The sequence below is a fragment of the Trachurus trachurus genome (genome assembly GCF_905171665.1).
Source record: "Trachurus trachurus genome assembly, chromosome: 4".
In the NCBI taxonomy this organism is placed as follows: Eukaryota; Metazoa; Chordata; class Actinopteri; order Carangiformes; family Carangidae; genus Trachurus; species Trachurus trachurus.
The window spans coordinates 18,584,048-18,605,867 of record NC_139898.1 but is presented as its reverse complement, the minus strand read 5'-3'; the positions used below and the strand labels follow the sequence as shown (position 1 = coordinate 18,605,867).

At 41.8% G+C, this 21,820-nt stretch overlaps 1 protein-coding gene across 2 annotated transcripts in view; it reads left to right on the top strand.

The window, feature by feature from the left end:
- negr1 (neuronal growth regulator 1) overlaps positions 1 to 21,519 on the top strand; it is a 134,790-nt gene extending 113,271 nt beyond the window's left edge. For both annotated transcript variants that reach the window (XR_014595354.1, XM_083970753.1), the window contains one exon: positions 18,873 to 21,519. Coding sequence is in view for 1 of the 2 variants with exons in the window: in XM_083970753.1 (XP_083826879.1) it covers positions 18,873 to 18,973 (101 nt within the window). In the remaining variant the exon portion in view is untranslated. The remainder of the gene's footprint in view (positions 1 to 18,872) is intronic.
- The last annotated feature ends 301 nt before the right edge of the window (positions 21,520 to 21,820 follow it).

Here is a 21,820-nt window from a genome sequence, read left to right as displayed (position 1 = left end):
AGGAAACATTTAGGAGCCGTGTTTCATGAAATAAAAAACACCTCAGTGTTAACCGTGCCGATGTGTTTGGTCCTTTAAATTTTCATTGCCAGAAGCATGAGCCACAAGCAAGAAGTTAAACTGCATGAAGTGGCAATTACAGTCTAGTCACCAGTAGTGACTACTCAGATTTGTGAGTCAACCCTAGGCAATGGCAGGGTAAATACACTGCACTCATGAAATATTCAGTAGGGTGTAATATCTCCTAATGATAAGCTTGCATTGAGGTCTTGTCTGTGTAGACCGGTAGTACTGTAAATCCTAGAGGACTGGACTTGTTGAAACTCCAGTGTTAAACTGCTTGAGGAAAAGCAAACATCCCTGCCTCTCTTTACCCAGCATGCCTGGTGTCAGACACACTGAGCTACCCACAGATAATCCTTTTTGGCTGTGCACTTTCTACCAGCCTTATCAGTTTTATGGTGGCAAGATCAAGAGCCATGTAAACCCCCTATGCGCCCTCTTTTCACCAGCACACCACCACCCAGGCTTTGGGACAGGACATATACAGTTTCTTTAGAGGTGATATGCTGACCTTCATTTTTGCCGAGTGCTAACTCGCCCAATCATCTCTGGAAGGTCCTGATAAGCAGATGGCATGTCATCTATCATATATGACCCCGGGATCCTTGAACAACGTAAATAGACATGGTGGGTTTTGTGCTGTGGAAGTGGAAGCCTGCGTGAGCTTCCACAGTTAAAACCTGTTTTTACAGTAAACAGGTTCAAAGGTTGAGGAAATAAAACACACATTACCTCCTTTGCTCAAATATACAAACAACTAATGAAATGTAAAGAGGAAAACAAAAGTCACCAGTGACTGCATTTTAGAAACTGTTCATTATATACAATGCACATATCCAGCATTTAGTAAGGCCACTGATTATCTCATTTTATAGCGCTCCTGAGCTTTACAGCATGATCCTCTGAAATATGAAAGTGTGCCAGTGCTTCCACAGTTCATTTAATTGATTACCACCTTCCAAGCCTTCTGACAACATTTGCATTACCATACTGCATTACAGCATATGTTTTCAGGAAATGAAAGCCATTAGTTTGCGACTATAATAGCACACAATATGACTGCTGTATGATCTCGTGTTTCCTCTATGCAATTCCCTTTAATGAGTATTAATCAAGGGAAGTGTAATTTTTGTTATTTGGCTGATTGGTACTCGCTTATTTGTGTGATATTAGTCATTATGGGTTAGGCTCTCTTTTGATATATGGCTGCCTGGGTTTTTTATTACACAGCCCTAAAACACACTCTTGAGTGCTATAACAGATTAGTTATATGTGGGAGATACTGTCGATGAAATCGATTTTGTGTTTTATTGTGCGGGGAAGGGTGCTCTGAAACTAAGTGATGTCTTTTCCCTCTTATTTGTTTTAGTTAATTAATAGGCTAATGGAAAGCTCATGATAAGAATCAAAGAAAGGAAGCTTTATTCAAACCATCGGACACACAGGAGTAAATATTGATTGTGCAAATGTTTTGCACAAATCACAGTATGATTGAAGGACATACCAGTATGTATGTTCACATTTAGCTCTAATGGCAATGCTTAGTGCAAGACACAGTGTGCCCTATATGTAGCTAAGCAAATTGTAATGGTGTCGGATTCGGAGTCGGGGGGGGGGGGTATATATGATGATGGATGTTCATGTACCGTAGGAGATCAGTGCTCTCATCCCATTACAGTCCAGCAATTACCGTACTGCCTTCCCATCACCAGCAACCATGATCTTTTACTAACCTTACCCAACAGCTGTAGCTGCTTAACCTTAACCATATAACCGTGATCTTAGTATGAACAGTGTACTTACCTCCTCGTGTATCGAAGGTGAACGCAAATTGAAAAAACTAGGATATAAAAAGATATAGGATAGATAGGATATAAAATGATCTCTGTCAGTGTATTTTTGTTTACAAGTCAGACATTATCCAGTTAAGTAACATAACAGATCTAGCTCTTCTTAACTGATTAGGCCACAAGAATCATCACAATTAATGTCTCTTTCTGGTTTACATATGAGGGGGGGTGTGATCACTGTAGTCCCATCACTGATCACTAGGGGTAACTAAAGGCTAATAAGGACAAGTGAAGTTACTCATTAAAACCAAATGGCTCCTGGGAGGAACAAGCAGTCATTGTTAAATTAAATTAAATTATATATCATGTTACATGAACTTGTTGGGATAGATGCATAGCAGTAACACAGAATCCCTGACAATTCAGATTCCAGCCTCTCATAGAGCACTCAGGACACATTTTGAACTCCCACAAAGGACCACTTACCTCACTTCCTCTCCCAACTTAACTACATCAACAGATTATTGTCGATATTTCATGGGCCTGAGCCACTGCTCCTCTACGCTTTCCTTAAAGACTCATTTTCGGGGCTGCGTTTCACCTGTTTGTCAGTCCCTGATATGAATGTTCTCCTCCCTCCTTCCCCTCCTATCAGCAGATTCTTCTACTCACCCCACATCTCTCTCACTGAGCATCTCTGTCTCTGCCTCCCTTGTTCATGTGGGAACATGTACCATTTCCTCTCTGCCTCTGATGATCTCTCCCACTTCGCATCTCCTCAAGAGTGCCGGCCATTAAATGCAAACCTGGCTGCGCTGTCAGTCCCACGCACACACAGAAGAAACATAGCAGCGCGCACCAAAACCGTAATAACTACCCTCAGAAGAACAAGAAAACTATTTCACAGACTTCACTTTTCTCTGTTCATCTTTCATGGATATTTCTCAGTATTTGGGAGAATATTGGTAGTGGGTATTAAAACTGAGATATGTCAGAGCCTTTCCCATTTTTAAAGTATGCCAAAAAAAATCTTCTTTCTTTCATGTGTTTATTCCCACCTCTTATTTGAGCTCTTGTTCCTGGCGGTGCTTTTATCCCTGACGCTGTCACTTACATTTTTTTTCCCCTTTAGCCTAACTTTTTAGAATTTGAAGATCACCAAATCTCACACATCTACCGCTGTACCCAGAAGATCAAAGCACATTATGCATTGTAGCGCTTTCAGGTCTGTGACATCCTTCCCCATTTTTGATGTTGTATTTACAACTGTTTTTCAGAACCTGCATCCTTACTCTTGAATTCAAAGCTCTGCAAACAAGAAGAAAAGACCACAAAAGTGAAGTCACCGTTAAAGGCCTGAGGAAAATGTTTTTTTGTCAATTCAAATCTTTTTCCAAGTTTAATTGGCACTCTTGCCACAGCAGTCAGGGTGATTAATAAGACAATTCAGTTGGAAAGATGAGTTTTGCTGGTCCCAACAGCAGACAGGACTCGGCAGTTGCCGTGTGAGAGCTGGAGCAGAAAATGGATAGTCATTTCCTTTATGGCCACGAAAGGCTGCTGTAGAGATTCAGTCTTGGTCTATAATTGAGACACCAGGGTATATTCTCTTTCAGGACAGACTCTAATGGTTAGTGCATTAAGGAGGATGATTGAAGTTAGCCACACACTTACAGTAGAGGCCGCGGTAAATCAGAAAAGATGGCTTTTTGGCCAATTTGTAGATTGCAGTGAGTTCACACTGTGCAGTGCTTTAGGCCTTCCCTCTCTCTCTCATCTCTAGTGAGAGCACTCTTCAGCAGAGTTAAATGGGTATAATTTTAAGGTAAAAGAGAGTACACTTTTAGTAGTAATGGAGAGAGGGCTTTGGACATGTTGTCATTGCCCTTGGAAATGCAGCAAATGCATTTTTCAGGCCATGCTCAGTTGTTGGGAGGCTCCACTTTACATAGTTTGTGTATTTTATAGTTTGTGAAGAAGCTGAGGAAGTTTCTTAAATCAAGACATGGGTTGGATTCTGCATATCAACAGAGCTGCAATTTTACTGTTGTTGACAACAAATACTTGAGGTGTTTTAGTCCAGCTCTGTGCAGCTGTCATGGCTGTACGTGTTGCGTTGTTGCACAGTTAGCTGGAAAGACACAGATTTGCTTATACCAGACTGTGCTGGTTAACATACACAGATCATTTTCTTGCTATTGTTGAAAGCTGCAAAGGTCACTAATTGGCAGACCGTGGTCAACCCCAGACACAGATGCTGTCCTGTCTGGTCCAGGAACTAAAAACTATGAATTGTTGAGAATTATCTGAAATTGAAATTTTGTCAAAGCCTTCTAGCCCTTATGACACTGGTTGCATGTCCCTACAAAGCCAATCGTTTCAGCTCAAATCAGTAGTTTAGATAAGACTGAGGCTTCACACACTTGAAAAGAAAAATAGGTTTCAAAGTTGGCATGTTGAGATTGTGTATTACTGCTGAGATGTGAAATGGAGTCAGCAAAGAAGAAAAACTGTGAAAATGAAGCCACACTTTTTAGGCATCTTTCTTTTCTTTTTTTTAAATTAAGCACTCTATGTTCAGTTTCACACTTCTCAGAAGCTCTCCGTTATGTATTTATTAAATCGTCATTAATATACGAGTTATTTATACTAGTTTTGTTTTCATCCTGGAAAAATGTTGTCAATGAATATTTCACATCATAGTTTCCTTGATGAAATGAATACTTCATCAAATACTCTGTGAATGTTGTTTCACAGCTTCTGTCAGGCAACACGCATCCTCAACCATTACTTTTACTCCTCACTTGTGACTTTTGAGTGTCAGGCCTGGGCAGCTTGTTGTGGGGTTTCAGATATATTCATATATTACAGCTGGCTGCCAGCAGATTACTGGTCTTTCATGAGATTGTGCCAGGGTTGAGACTTTGTTGCCAACCATCCTGATAATACTTAAACCTCAGGAATTCTGCCCACCCAAGGCATGTCTTCTCTCCATGTATTTGAATCTTAGAGGGACAGGGTGCCTATATGTCACTCCATGATAAGTGTTGGGAATTACACAGTAATTAGTTTGCCCATTCTAAACAAACCCTGACTGACACTGACAGTGGAGGGAGCCTGAGGAGTAAAGATACTGTTCCCACTGCCTCCAAAAGCAACCTCTTCTAAAAACCCTTGCCTCCCAGATTTGCATAAAAACCCTGGGATCTAGCCTAGCCTTTTTATTTTTTACTTGTTTAAATCAAAAAACACCGACATAATGATATGGAGATGCATTTAAGCTGCTATTTTATTGTTTAAGTCTGTAGCTGAACCTTTCTTAATTCTGAAACCAGATTAGTGACACTTGAGAGGCTGAATATGTCTTTGCTGTTTGTCAGTTGTGAGGATTCACTTACACAGTGCATGAACCTTATTTCAGTGATTAATGTTTTTTTTTTTTTACACCAGATAAAATGAAATAAAAGTCAATCAAAATCAATATCATTATCTACTTTGCTGTATGGGCTGTTTTAATGGAGAGTAACATAATGGTGAGATAACAGAATTTTATTAAAGGGACAACGAATAGTTTTGGAAAGTGAAGTGTTTTCATACTACATTTACCATGAGCCTCCGCACGCATGGTGAAATTCTTGGACCGGCGCAAGACGGACGTCTTGCCAAAAATGTTTTCATTCAGAATGAAAGTCAGAGGTTCGAAGACGATCAGATACCGTCATAATTCCGATCATAAACAGCGATTTGGCGACGTTATTCCCTTGACCCGCCGGGCAGCGTCCGCGAAACCGAAAGTAAGGAAACTCTGGTCGATATATTTATCGAAAATTGACCCATTAACAAGTGTGGGTAACGTAGATTCATCCACATTAAGGTGAGACTTTTTTATAACCAAATACAAACTCCTCATTGTCCCTTTAACAGTCAGATATTTTGTTAGATTGTTTATTCAAACAGTGTCACCTGAGTTCAGTTCCTTTGCTCTGGGCTTACTCTGTCAATTGAACCTAAACTCCTACTTGCAGCACAGTCATCAAAGACATGACTGTGTTGGCTGCTCATCTGAATTCCATCCAGCTGTGAGTGAAACAGAATTCAACCTCCACTTAGTCACAACAGCCTTGAGAGAAACAGCAACACAAGTTGAAAAACATTTGGTCTCCACTTTGTACACAAGATCATACTGGAGGAAATGTGATATGTACTACTACTACGACTACTGCTATTCTTAAAAAGGGTTTTCCACTCTCTTCTTTGTCAACAGACGGAGAGATTTCCAAACAAACCCTGTTGACTTCCTGCACTTGTTTCACCTTCAAAGACATTGTGTTATCGATTATGTGGATCCCTGTGTTCTGTCCTTATGGCACAGCAAAGATTTTTGTCCGTCGCTTTCTCAAATCACACCCCGGACTCCTTCCCCTTGTCTTTTCTTTAATTCCCTCTTTACTTCTTTTGTCAAGTTTGATGTCTTCAGTGTCTCCCCTTCACCCTCTCAGGATGAACTCTGCTTGGTGCAGTCATGCTGCTGCACTGTGTTGTTTTACTCTGGCAGACAATTATCTCCGAGAGGCCTGGACAGAGAAAGCTGCTCTTCCAAACAATTCCCCCTGCCTTTAAATCTGCCCATCGCCACACTGTGCTTAAAGCTACACAACTAAACCATACAAACACACATACACACACTCATTCATTTTCTGTCTTTTTATTTATCTTGCAGTAATGCCATTAAAACTGTGTGAAATTGCCCTTAAGTTCATCCAGCATTCTGTCTCACTCTATCACACACACACACACACACACACACACACACACACACACACACACACAGTGTCTCAATCACTGTCACTAGCCTCAGGAAAAACCTCTCAATCAACCCAACAACAGATGACAGTATCTACAATAAACCACCCTTCAGAGGATGAGCATATGCATCCCCCTTTCTCTTTGTTTACCACACTGTACAAGTCTTCAAAATCTTTTTATTGACAAACCACACCTTGAAGACCTTGGAGGTTTTTTAAACCCGGTTAGAAAAGGTCATGACATTCAGAAATGGCATCCTCTTTGGGGAAATGGCTTGGATGTCTGGCCATTAAATAAGGTTAGTTCTATCGGCTCGATTTCCAAGCCGTATGGTTTCCGTGGCATCGTTAAGGAGTGGCCGGCCCTCTGCTAATACTAAAGGCTCTCAGTGCAGGTTGAAGTGGTGTCGCTGCATGTGATAACACTCCTCTAGAGAATAATAAATAGTGCAATATATATACCCACACACAAACATGCAAATACACGTACTGTATAAGCACTTATGCGCCGACCATGTTCCCATTTGGTGTTGTTGGGGGTGGTGTGTGTGCAGGGACGGGTGGATGCATTAGTGGTGGAAGGCTAGGGGGTTGTTGCAGTCAGTTAATGATACACTTCTCTATGCGCACGTCCATTCACACACATGCATGCGCACACATACACACACACAGAAAAACAATCCCCCTGCACACACAAAAACAGTTCATGCATCCTGCACAGCTCAGTGATATTGCGGTTGTCTGCTTCCCCCCCATCAGTTCCTCTCATGCAGCCAAGGAATTGAAATGCAAGTGCTTAAGGGTAAAGCCTCGAAGGCCCCAAACAGAAACTATTAACCCTTTACTATTCCCATGGCCTTGCGGCTGATAAGTTATTCAAGGCTTTTGACAAGGATCCACCCTCTTTACATTCTCTAATGATGACGAAAGGTCAGTGAACACGCTGAGAGATGCCTTTGGCAAAATAATCTCGGGACTCAATACACCAAGGCTGCTTTGGCCTCTGATGTGATAAACGGCCCTCTTTTTTTATCTAAGTCCCCCTTCCTGCTGAATTACTGTAAGGTTTTTTGAAACAATCAATGGACTGAGCTACTCACAAGCCAGAGTCCTGTCACCACTGACATTGTTAATTAGCACAGAAGAATCCCAGGCGCTTTTGTCTGAGCACATTTGAAAAGAGAAGATCGGATTAGACCATTTTGCTCTACGTTTTTTTTTTATTCCTAATGCCATCTAGCATGGGAAGATCTTAGTGAGGGTGGGCGGCTCCCGGTGGGCCCCCAGCCACAGATCTGCATCCCAGCAAGAAACGGTAAAATATGACTGGAACGTGGCCCACATGCCTTTTCACCAGAGCAGCAAGCAATCCTAGCACAATCAGAATCAGGGGGATATTCCCTACTTCCACGATTGTTCATTTGCATTGCTTTTACAAGTCTGCCACTAGTGTGTCTTTTCCTTTGTTTGTTGACATTTGGCTGATAGATGTAGGATTTGAGATTGCTGGAAACCCTCCGCTTCACTCCAAATCAAATAAAAAAAGGAATGTAGTCTGAACCAGAGTAAAGAGAATAAACCAACAAAAATATACTCTTGTTACTTTATCAACTATCCAAGTATATTCTTCTGATCAGCAGAAATAAAGCTGATCAAAATATGATCTTTTTTTTTCTTTTCCCACACTGTTTTCTACTGAGCTTTGTCCACCTCAGCCTGCAAGTGTTGCAGGACTGCTCTCTTTATCACAGCCAGCCTCTACAATACAGCATTGTGTGTGAATGTATCAATGTGCAGCGGCATTAGTGACTCACTCAGATTCGGAGAAAACACAGATTTGTTGAACTCCAAGGTTAACCCTCCTCAAAGAGCAGTAAACAAAACATTCAGCTAGCCGCCTCTAATTTCATGGTTGTTGCTGAGTGTTGCGCTCCACTAAACACTGTTTCATTAATGTGATATCAATACTTTAAGCTTATCTGCTATATATATTTAAATCAAGACCCTCAGTATTGGTGTAAGTGGCTCATCAAAAGGACAACTTTCTTCATATTTGTGTTCACTGAAAACCCCAGCGCTCAGCAAGTGCACCTTTTTAAAAAATGAAAGGACCTTATTATGAAAAACATTCCCAATAAGGATGAGTGGATTTGCAGGCAGGCAGGGGGAAATTGCAAAATCTCTTCATGAAATTTGGGGAGTGTGATGTATGTACAATCACCACCCTCCTCCTTGTTGTGTGGATGTTTCGTTCAATGAGACCCAAAACTTGTGGACAATGTGCTGAGCTCACGAGGCTCCAGACTGACTAATTCTGTTTTCCAGGTGAAAAATTATTCAATTACTGTGAACATGTAGCTGAATGCTGTTGGACTGAAACGAGACAGTTGTCATGAATCATGCACAGAGGGCACACAGGAATTGATGCTTATTTGTTACATGACACAATTGAGGCTCTCACTGTGGGTTAGGAGGTCTGTAATCATACTGGCAGAGCTCTGGATAGTGAAGATGATTGGGTTGTTGTTTTAACATCTTACATTCAGTAAATATATTCCGGGTTGGTATGTGTTGCTTGGATTGGTTCGGAAATAGTGTTTTAACAGCACAAGAAGTCTTAGTGGGAACTGCATGCCGATTCAGTTAATCTTAGTTTATTCTTTTCTTCTCACATTATGCAGGACACATTAATATTGATAGCAGTGTTCAGTATTTGGATACTGGGTCTTATTAACCAATAAAACAGCATTTCTGAAATTGCTGGTGGAACTTTGATCGTTATTTTCTAGACAGATGGTATTACCCCCAATTGTATGGGTACTCTGTGACCCTTTACATCCTGCCATAATTGCCTTTAATGGTATGAATGCAATATAATTGAAGTGACATTTCCAGCACTCACATTTACTGTCACAAGAGCTGTGATTCAACTCGATGAATTCTGTATGTAAATGTGAATCCATTTGCTCTGGTTTCAGCTACAAAGGGAGATGTGTGTTTTACCAGATGTATGGATATTTTGCTGCTCCTGGCACCCAGCTGAGTTGAACCAGGGGTCAATCCACCAGTCCAATTGGTTGGTAAACGCAGACTCATTCCCCTTAGTGTTTTCAGTCAATAATGTTTGACCTTGTGTGAAAAGCAGGAACACAAAGGCGGAGAGAGTGGTACTCACAGACTTGGGGAGCTGCAGCAGACACCAGGCAAAGCCTCACATCAAAGGGAAAAGAGCATGTGTCTCTATCATCTGTCGTGGTATTTATGCAACCACGAGTTGCACATTGATAGTGTCAGTGTCACAGAAAGGATAAGCCTGCAGAGGAAAGGCTAAAGTGGATTTGGAGTATGGGGTGTATGCAGATGAGCAGATAAGAGTTAAGGGCTTTTTGGGGGGATCTGACACATATCAGTAAGAGGTGATACCGCCTGTCTTTTATTCATACAGCTGTTCCCTACTTATTATCATTGTATAGCGAACACACAACTCAGCACTTCTACATTGCCGCACAAAGCCTGGAACGCTCTCACAGCAAATTGAAAGTGCCTCACACTTAACTTTGAAATGCATCCATTGTTTTTATTTGGCAGCTTTTTTTTATTCCTTTTTTGGTGCATCAAACCACCTTGACATGTCTCCTCGTAAAATGTTTTGATTTCCTGAAGCATTTCAAAAGCAGACACTTCAGTGTGGCTAAAATTAGCCACATTAGAAGAGGAATTTTATCTCAGCACAATGGTGGAGGAAGGATGTTACTTGCTTAAGTACAAATTTGAGGCACTTGTAGTTGAGTACTTCCACTTTATGCTGTTGAGTGCATCTTCTCCACTGCAACCATATTGACTAGTTATTCTCCAGAAGATTTCACATAAAATAATCTGAGCTGTCATGTATCTAAGTTTTGTCTGAACTCTGCAGCCACTAGTAACATTATTGATATGATCATATTTTACATACATAATCATCTTTTTAAAACTCACACCAATACTCTAAGACATTGTTACAACTATAAAACAAGAAGTTGAATATTGAAAGTCAGATCCACCTCAACATTTGCGTTAAGATGGTGCATTAACTTGTTAAGCACTGTTTTTCAGAATATTATCTTGTAGAAAGGACTTTTACTTGTTGCTGTATCTTACATTAAGTTAATTTGAAGTGCCTTTAATGTAACTGAAGAACTGTTTATACATAAAACTGTCAAGATACACGATATTACTTATTGTCTTATTTGAGGAGCTGTATAAAGAAGGCCCACACATTGTAATATAACTGAAAAATAGTGAGGATCCTTTGTTTCATACATCTGCAGCAAACCCATGGAAATATCAGACAAAGAGCATCAATGTGACACACGTCAAATTCACCCCAATTTACACTCCCCAAATTAACTGCAAATTACATTAGTGATTTAGTTTTTAGCCTTTTTAGTGCAGCCCATCTCCAGGACAACAGACGGAGGCTATTAAGAATTAATTAACAGCACCACAATTAGTTTTCTAGTTTCACTATAAAAATAATTCATTTTAATTCTACACTGCAGTCTCTCAAAGCTACATGTGACAAGAAGGTCATGTCAGTAGCATCAGCGCTCTATTTTGTTTTCTTTTGTTTCGATGTCCAGTTCGCAGCAGCAGCAGTAGCAGCAGACACTGTGGCAAGGGTGGGAGGTTGTACATGTTTGTTTTCAGTTCTGAGACCTTGAACCCAAAACCTTAAAAACTATTTAACAAAGATCTCAGTGTGAAAATTAGACAGAAAGGTATTCATACGCACATGTAGACCAGACTGAGCTTGGTATTGTGCACCTGTACTGTTTCAAACTGCTGTATAAAATACCGCTCTGAATCAATGGTGCTCACTTCAGGAGACTAGCTTTTATCTGAACCTCCCGCAGGCAGTCAGCAACGAGGTGGGGAGCAGAGACTGGAGAGCCTTCACCGCCTCAGGTTGTGTCTGTAATAAAGGAATTTTTCATGTGTGACATTCACAGTCTATGGGCGTGCACAATCTAAAGCGCACTTTGAGCTAGCAATAATTAACGTAAGCATATGGCGTGTGCCTCCTTTGAATCGCGCCTCTCCTCCGTGCTGCCTCAAATCTTTGCAGCACCTCAGCTAGAAATAATCCACTGCACATGCTAATCACTTGGCAATTGATTTGGCCCTTTTCGGTCAAACAATTTCTGTAAACCACTGAATTGATCTCAGAGAAATCAATTAACAGCTCAGGGAAGGTAAATATGAACAAAAAATATGGATTGGTCTGCATACAGTATGACCATCTGAGCAAATTCTGGCTGTGTGCTATAGTGCACAGATGCTCAGTGTAAGCAAATTCCAGTCAGGTTCGAGTAGCCTCAGGTGAACAGTGATAACCAGGCAGTCTGCAGTGATAAAGTTATCTCATATCCATCAAGAAGAAAATGCACTTAACCCTCTACATTCAGCCCTGCTGTGTTATCGGCACTATAATGGAAATTGATAATAGAGAGCTGTCTTATCATAATCCCACATACATAACAGCAGGGAATTGCTATTTTGGGAGGCTACAGGCGAAGGAGATGGGTGGAAGAGAGAGGGCAGGAAGACAGGGTTGCCTCCCAGCTGGAGATCAGATGTTATCAGGCTGTATTGATGGAGCAGCTCAAGGAGAGGCGCAAGTAGCATCGGTTGGTCGTAAGACGTTCCTCATAACTGGCCAAATTGTTGCTGTCATCACGGGGGCACAGGGCTAAGCACTGGCTGACTCAGCGAAATCCCTGGGTTTGCAGCAGGACTTGCACAGAAATAAAACCCTGATAAGCATTAAAAAGTGAGGGGGAGACGGGGGCGTGGGGAATTATTAGAGAGAGTGGGAGTGAGAGACCTAAATATGAGGGGGATTATTACTGAGACAGTGAGAGGGAGAGAAAGGAAGAGTGGGGCTTCATGAACTTGCTATATGCTGACGCCATTTGTTTGTGTCCCTGTGCATTTTATTAAGCCTCTCACATTAAACAGATTTAGCAGGAGCAGCCAAAGTCATGGAGTAATTATGCTTTTGGAAATGTTGTGATTAAAAACGCTTGCTTAAAGTATCAATCCACTCTCCTTTTTTTCCTTTTCTTTTAGTTTGTTTGTTTGTTTATTCCCAGAACGTGCTGATGTGGATTTACCCTCTAGAATCGGAGGAAGAAGAAGAAGAAAAAAAAAACCTACAAGGGAAAATTCATAAAACATTTTAAAAATGCAGATTTATCCATCAGGCTTGCATATAAAGTACATCATTTACAAGCTCATTGATTTCCTGCATAAAGCATGTCCTTGAACTGATAGGTGCAATAAACATATGTGTATGTCACTCTAAATTTTGGATTCCCTCGAATGTCAGACTTATAACTAGACTTGAGTTAAAATCCTGTAATAGGCATAGTCACGTACTTCCTGTTTAAGAGGCAAGAGAAAGGGGAGACTGTAAGAGAGAGAGGTCGATCAATAATGAAAAGGAAGAGAATCTGTGTGGAGAATGCCGGAAATGTCTCCTCTGTCGGGATTCCTCCAGCTCACACTGTGCTGAGGGCTCTCTTATGTGTCCAGATACCCCACAGAGGCGTTGATTAAGTCAAGCTGAAGGCCAAAGCCTGCCTGCAATCGAGAGCCCCCAGCTCACTCAGTGAGCTATCAGGTGACCCGTCTCTCTCGCTCATTCACTCTCCAGTCAGATACTGATGCTGAGAGGAGCTATTAGAGCCCGGGCTCCAGCCCCAAAAAGCATTCTGCTGGGTGTTGATAACCGGCAGGCACCAGGATGTGGAGTGAGGGAGAGGGAGGGAATTCAGTGGGAAAGGGGGTGAGCATACGGCGGTACTGGGAGGCGGAGGAGGGTAAATGATCTCTGAAGGCCATCTTATTAATGGAGGCTTTTCATTACTAGCACTAATGTAAATGATTGGTGGGGCTAATGAGCTTGAAGGTCCGTGTGAATGAGGGCTCTGTGGAGCAGCAGTGTGTGATAATCATAGCGGGAGACGAAGGTGATGAGTTTCGAACATCATATCTGGCGATGATGAACATTTTGCTTGTACAAGAACAGGACGAATAGAGAGAGAAATGGATGAATGAGCTGATGGGTCGGCGAGTCAATTGTGCACCAACTCAATATGGCAGGCTGCTACAGGCAAGAGGGTACAAGATGAATGGCGGAGGGGACGAAAGTATTTCACTGTCAGTGGATTGAAGTGAGGTAAAGCATGGAAAATGTCTTGATCGCCTTCTATGAAGTGCTCGCACACTCCCGGTGTGTAAGCACTTAGAAGACGATGAAGCGCAGCACATTCTTTGAAGGCACGGCATCCCCCCATCAGATGTCATGAGCGTCGCATGATATTCCATTTATACGGCGAACAGAACAGCAGCAAGGGGCTCCAAAAAAAAAAAGTATTTGCAGTGGTGTGTTAAAGACACCCTTGGTGGCTGCTGCGAACCTTGCATGTAGAGGGATTTAGCCCGATTTACAGCGTGGTGTGTGCAGGATCAGTTCTGGCTCTGGAGTGTCTCATGTGGACTCTCTCAGGGGAGCTGCGGGGGGAGGACCAGAGGCCACTGATTGATGGTCAAGGACACCGAACCCCTCCCCCACCCTTTTGCTCAGAGGAGCCCATCTCTGAAGTCGTGTCCTCGGGGGAATTGGGATGCTGCCTGGCTGGCTGCCGTCTGTGCGTTTGCTTGTGACAGCCTGCTCGAAGGATATGACCAACTCAATGGATGAATCATCCACTAAAGGACAAATTAATGAATTGGACACTTAATCCAAACCAGAAACATGGGAGATTTTCTTTCTATTCTTCTAGCCTCCCACCTTTTTTTTTTTTACATGTGCTTTACAGACCATGTATGAAGCACACGGCGAGTAAACACAGGATTGAGGGTTGAGATTTTATGAATGGAGCACATGTTTTCATAAATGCAGTGCGTGCAGCATTGAAAAGAAGAAAGGAAACGGTGCTCAACACTGTCGCTTGATGAATGATGATGTTCCGGTGAATCACAGAGCAGTGCATAGTATCTGAGATGGTGCTCAACGCAAACCCTGCACCGAGTGTCACCGTGGCATATTTCAGTGTGATTCATTATCTGTGTCAACAGTGACTGAGGTTCAGGGCCTTAGCATTTGTTGTGCATATGATATGTGGGTGACAAAACTGCTGTTGATGGAGATTTGGGAGGGATAAAAGGGGGGAGGGGGGGCGAGAGCGAGATTGGCTCGTATTCCCAGCACACTATTTAAAGCTGATAGCTCCAGTCCAGAATCAGAGGAGAGAACCAGGGATTGTTATTTTCATATGACTCCGGCTAGTGCTGGGGAGGCTTCAGTTTTTCATTTCAATTCTGTTGCAAAACAGTAATTGAAGTGTATCGCTTTCATCTCCACTTATCTCCCCCCTCCCCCCCCCCCCCTTTTGGAGCACCGCTTGTCTTCCCAGCATTTGCACGTCTTGACACTGTTGGTTTCTGTATGATATATTGTCTGGGATTCTGTTACTTCATTGTAGCTTTCTGCTGATGTACATGGCAATTAAATTCAAACCCCAAAGAGGTAGTGCTCAGTCAGAACCACACACACACACACACATCTCCCCTCACCCCCCCTCTGTTCCTCTCTCTCCTGTCCGCTGCTGCTGCAGCCTCACACTCGCACCTCTTTCAATCACTGTCTTTTATCCCAGCTCCCTCTTCCTTTGATTCCTCCTTCTCTCCCCCGTATGTGTCTTTCTCTTGTGCTCGCTCTCTGTCTTTGTCTCTTTTTCCCTTCTATCCCCTTCATGTTAATAAGCAGAGTAATGGTGTTGCAGGCAGTTCCTGTTTGGGGAGTTAATTAAAATGGCAAGTTACAACCCACACAGTCAAAACAATGGAGGCCCCTGTTTTTCGCAGCGACACAGGGAGATATTAAACAAGCCCAGAATCAAATGCTGTTAGGAGGCAGGAACCCAGTAACACTGACTATACCCCAAGCTGAATTAACACTTCCCGTCCTGCCGTAGAGAGGGGTTTATTGTTACGCTCTCCAGCCCAGCATTAGTCATAGTAGAGATCCAGTAATTACTTTGCAGGCTCCCTGAACTGCTGCATGAAAAGCAGTTGTGTAGAAGATATTTATTAATGTGATTACTGCAGCATTTACTGAGCCAAAGAGGACAGTGACACTGACCAGATGAGAAACCGAAGATGGGTAACAGTGACATCTGCCTATTCCCCATCCACCACCGCCACCTCACGCTCCCACACACACACACACACACACACACACACACACACACACACAGGCACGAATGCACAATTGCACATACACAGAAACCCCAAATGATTTTTGCTAGTGTGGCTAGCACAATGCAGCTCACTCAGGCTTCAGCAACAGTGGACCGGCTGAGCAGGACAGGAGCTGTTGCCATGGTTACACTTCTCGGCTCACTCTCACAGCCCAGGAAAACTGTGTCATTATCCTGTACTTTGGATAGAAGGCGAGAGAGAGAGAGAGAGAGGGGGGAGGGATACAAAGAGAGAGAATGAGGCAGAATGGGAAGACAAAGATAGAAAGGCAAGGAGAAAGAAGAGAGGGAGGGGGGGGGGGGGTGCAGTTCATACAGGCCAACCCTGCATCTAACACACACATCATCAAAATTTGCACCTATTTGTGCTCCTCTAGTCGCTACTTTTCCTTTTTTTTGTTGTTGCCCTTTTTCATTCTGTCAGTGGAGCGATAGTTTTCACTCTAATAGGTAAACAACTTCAATCCTGACAAATAATGCTTGAAAATATCAGGAAAAGGGAGCGCTGTGGTAGGTGATAATGGGAAATGTGTGCATGTTTCACTCTCATGTTTCACTCTCTCTCTCTCTCTCTCTCGCTGGCATCTCCTGTGAAAATTGTCACCAGTAAGCTATTATGTTGGTAAGAGAAGATCGCTCTCTGCATCATTGTACTGATGTATTTATTTTAACACACAGCCATGTGCCACTATAATAATGACAACCAGCCCGGCTTCTTATTGAATAACTACACTGCCCACAGTGACAGCAGCACAGCTGGATCCTGCTTACCATTTGTAACCCCAAGAATACATAAATAGAAGGACTTTTAATACTTGTGATTGCATCTGTGTGAGTACAGTGTGTGTGTGTGTGTGTGTGGGGTAATGCTGTTGCTTTCCTCAGTGTGTTTGTGCAACGTGAGGTCCACATCAGAGGAGTTACATTGTGAACTAATTACATGGCCGTGTAAATAGAGGCACCCCGCTGATATGGGCTGTGCACCACATGATTTCCCCTGGTAGAGGAGAGCCTGTTTGCACTGCCTTGCTGTACTTCTGTGTGTGTGTCCGCGTGTGTGTGCGTGCGTGCGTGCAAGCATGCATGCGTTGTGACCTGTACGTGCAGGTGTGTGTGCTGATGGAGAGCATGTTTTGTAACCCGTGAGCTGTGCTTTATTGAGCTACAAGCTAAAACAGTGTGTCTGTTTTGAGGAGGCCGAGTAGCCCTTCCAAATGAAAGGCTGCCCTCTCCCTCTCTGCCTGCCTGACGCAGCTCTCCAGAGAGCCCTGTTCATATTACTGTGGCTGTCTGCTGGTCAGAGAAACACAAACAGCACAAAACAAAGCTGCCTTCACTAGGATTGTGAAGAAAACACCTCATGTAGCCCTCATCTACTCTCCTCTCTCCACCGATGACTTATTTTTACCACTAATATGAAAGAGGGAGAACGGGGAATAAGTGTGTGGACACCCAGCTAGAATAAAATGAGACAGGAGGAAAGCACTAAAGAATATTTCAGAATCTGTGGAACAAAGTAAAAAGAAAAACTCCATCTAATTCTGCAGTGAAGTTTCATAGTTAAAACAATTTTATACGTCGACTCCACTAGTGCCCTGAGCTCCTTCAAATTAAGAGACCCTGCGCACAGGTGTTTTCAATCACTGAGGCTGATTAGACCTGCAGTCAGGTTAAAGCTGGTTGGTGGGTCTGGTCCACTGACAAACACAGGGACCAATAAGACGAATAATAGGTTAAATTATCCCGCCTTCATGTGTGCTACAAAATCAGCAGGGGAGTGAGACAGCTGTCAATCAAGCCTGGACTGAACATGCCTCCCATCAGGGCTTAGAGGACTGACTGTGAAAACACCTGTGTTAGTGGACCTTCACATTTTGCATGCAAAGCTTTTAAAATACTATACACTGTTAAGATTAAGCCAGTGCTTGTTAACTCGGGTTGTGGCCCTTTATTAGGTCCCACTAATTACAACAAACAAATAAAACATTAGAGGGCACTGCATTAATGAATGCTGGTTTGTGTGGCAGGATGTGTTGCCTACTCCATTCAAGGAAAAGATTACATTTTGCCAAATTAAGTTCTTTGCTTTTGTTGACAAAACATAAGATGAGAATGATTGACACCATCCCCACGACTCAACACTGTATAATGGTATGCAATACCAGCAGCAGCTTTCTACAGTTAACCTGGCTCTGTCCAAAGGTTAGAGAAAATCCACCTATCAGCACCTTTAAACGCTTACAAATAAACACATTATAACTCCATTGTTTAATCTGAAAATCTTAATCTCTAAGTGTAAAAACAACTCTTTTTCACTCTAGGCTTATGCACTGCCACGGTATCAGTCTTCTCATCTAACTCTCAGCAAGAAGGCGAATAAGCATATTTTCTAAAATGTTTCCTTTAATCATCTCACGACTCATCAGATTTATCTTATGACCTTCAGGAGGGATGGCTAACCCCTGGGCTACAAAACCAAAGTATCTAAGTGTATTCAAAGTAGTTAGAACTAGCTCCACTGGCTTCAACAGTAAAGCTATACATGCATTGATGCATTTGTATTAACAGTCCAAGTCGCAAGGGCCTCTCCTGTTTCTTTTGATATTTAAAGTACATTTAAATGATAGGGTATTTTTACATCTTGGTGTTGGTATTTTCATTTTAAACAAAGGATCTGAGTACTTTGTCACAATGTTCAGCATCAAAGCCCATGTTAAGTATCTCTTACAGAAACATGCAGCCGAGGAACCAGCTCAAATCACCAACAGTTGTACAGTAATTGCAGTTGTTACAATCTCATTTTGAAGCACCATGCCAAGCTGACTGCAGGTTTGCTCACGAGGGGTGTGGCGGACTGAAAAGTACAATCACAACTAATCAGAGCCTCTCTTGTTTCCTGCCCACAGCACCCCACACTGCACCCTATGGGAGCACAGGAGGCGCACACGTCCCAATGGCCTGCCGATACCTGGTCCTGGCTCTCTCCTCCTTCATCAGCGTGTACTAGCAGAGGCCAGCCCGGACACAATGACTGTCGAGAGCATTTATGAATCCCTTTTGACTTTGCTGATGGCTGGAATCCAATCTGGTACAGTTTGTTGAAAAAGCCGTGTGGGGAAAATAATCAGCGTTACTGTGTGGGGATATGTTTTGGGTTTTTTTCTTTACTTTTTAGTGAAAATTCTGTCATGTAAATACTATGATGTTTTTTTTATTATTATTATTTCCTCTCTCTTTTGCTTTTTTTTTTTTTTTTTTGGTTTATCTTTTGTTTTCTTATTGATTGACCACCTTGTGAATCAGTGCTCACCCCAACCCGGGCCCACCCCTCCACCTCCAATCATATCAAAAGCCCCCAAACCTCCCAAATGAGATACTTTCATGCCTCTTTCTCTGGGGGGCGATGGCGCAAAATTGACATTTCCATCCGTTTTTGTACATGGCTAAAAAAAAAAGAAGCAATTGTGCCAAGTCTCTCAGTACGCAGAATTACCATACCAATGTTGTATTGAATGTATTATGGGTTGTTGAACAAAGGAAAGACATTTAGATTCCTAACAATACAAATTTTGATTATGGAGTGTGCTTGAAAAATACAGAAAAAAAAACAGGAAAAAAAAAAACAAAATAACAAAAAAGGCAGGGCTTTTTCAGGACCTGTATTGTCATGATTACTCAATAGGTGGATGAACAGTGTTGAAGGTGTGCTTTGTGTATTCTGAAATGGGTCCTTCAGTTACTATGCCTGCCTCACAGCTTTGATCAGGCAGCCGTCAAAGTAGCAAAGTATACTGTATTGTATCTTTATATTTTAATATAGTGTAGGCTTTTGTTTTCAAGTGGGACCAGCTTTTCTCATTCGACCAAGAACATTAACACAGTTCATGACTTTGTACAGTACAAAGGGAGGAACATCGCTGCCCTATGTTTACATTTTTCTTGAAAATATAAATATGACAGTATAATCTCCATCACTTTTGTTTTTGGTGAGTTCACACAACAAACTGAGAAGAAGGAGAAGAAAAAAAACAGAGCCTGAGTTCAACTGTTCCAAGCTTTTCTCGTAAAAAGATGCAGTTCTTTGAAACAAACCACCTCCAGTAGGCGTTTGAACAGAGCATTTTGTCTCTGAATTTTGCCGTGTACCTACTGATCATCTCCTGGCTGAAATCCCACAGCTGCACATTGTAGGTCGCTTGAAGTTTTTGGCTTCAATTTCTGGCACGATACTTAGTTAATGGATTCTGGGAAAGCAGCACTTTGCAGCACTGTATTTTATTCCTCTCTCTTTCTCTTTACAGATAATTCAACACTTCAATATATTACAGTGTTTTACAGTTAATATATCTACTTCATTGTACCAATTAACAAATAATTGAAAAACAGAGAGCCAGAGCCCACCTAATATTTGTATGAAATACACCAATACATGTGGCTGAGAACATGATCCGCACTAAAACAAACAGTAGTGAAACTCAATTTGTGTCCAAACTTCTCGTGCTAATTAGAAGAAAAGAATACAAAACAAAATTTATGAACATGCTTATCACTACAAACATGGCAAAGGTGCTAACAACTCCTTCAAGATGAGCAAGTTGACGACAAACTGATGATCAGTGTCCTCAGAGCCAGTGAACGTCCACAGCAGCATAGAATCAATTAAACCATGAGGTCGTTTAATAGGAGAAACTGTGGCTCTTTGTTCACTCAAATGAATCATATCAAAGAATCAAAATCAGTGTTATTATTGTCAGGGTTTACGTTTTGACAAGACTGTCAGCATGGCATATTCATCCTCAAGTATCTTCAGTCTATAATGGAAACAGAGACACTGTACTATAATGCCTTAATAGTACCATAGACATTCAATTAACTTCCAGATGCTCTCAATAATATACAACTCATTTGTTTGACACACACTAATTAGGAATTTTATTCAATAACAATGTGTCAACCTATGGCTCTCGCAGGTATTTTCAAATAAGCCAATCGCATCTGATACAAATGCAGTATTTGTCGTACAGGTTAACATGTTTGCAAGTCTTGTTTGGATTTGGATTGTGTTATATTTTGCCCCCCGTTCAAGGGACAGACAATACCCGAGTTCACACAGTATTTTCACATGAACTTGTAACTGCAAACCTATAGAGAAATAGCCATCGCAGTTAAAAGACTTAAAGCACAAACACTGTTATTACTTTTACGTTTTGTGGTGATTTGTTTTGAGGTCTGGTAAACATTTCTTTTTTCTTTTATTGTTTGTACTGAAATTGTTATCAGCTTGTTTTACAAATTATGAAAATACTGCACCATATGATCTTGTTTAAATGTTAAAGTATAATGAGAATTGGTCAGAAATATATTTATTCTCTTCCTTTATGAAAACAATGTACAAAAGATACATTTGAAACATGTAAAACTGAATATGTGACATTTATTTGAATGAGGCTCAGTATGGCATAGTTTATAATGTTGTCAGGTTCATTTAGATGCCATGACTGTTCTTGATTTTTTTTTTTTTTTTTTTTTTGTCAGACGAGTACATTAAAAAGAACATTGGGCCTCATTCACCAATATCTTCTTAAGAATCTTCTTAGATTCTTTCTTAAGTTGTTCTTAAGAAGTTCCTTAAGAAAACCCTACGTCAGATTCATCAACGCGTTCGTAAGCCTCAGAATTGTTCGCAGCTGTGTTCTTATGCCATCTCCTCGTAAGTTGAGGGCGTGTGCCAGGTGAGTCTAATTAACATAGGATTAGCATAGGTAACCGCCCCATCAATGCCCGTAAAAGGGCATGAGACTGCAGGGCCGTGTGCAAACAGCACCCACAGGCGCTGAGCAGAGAAGGTGAAGTG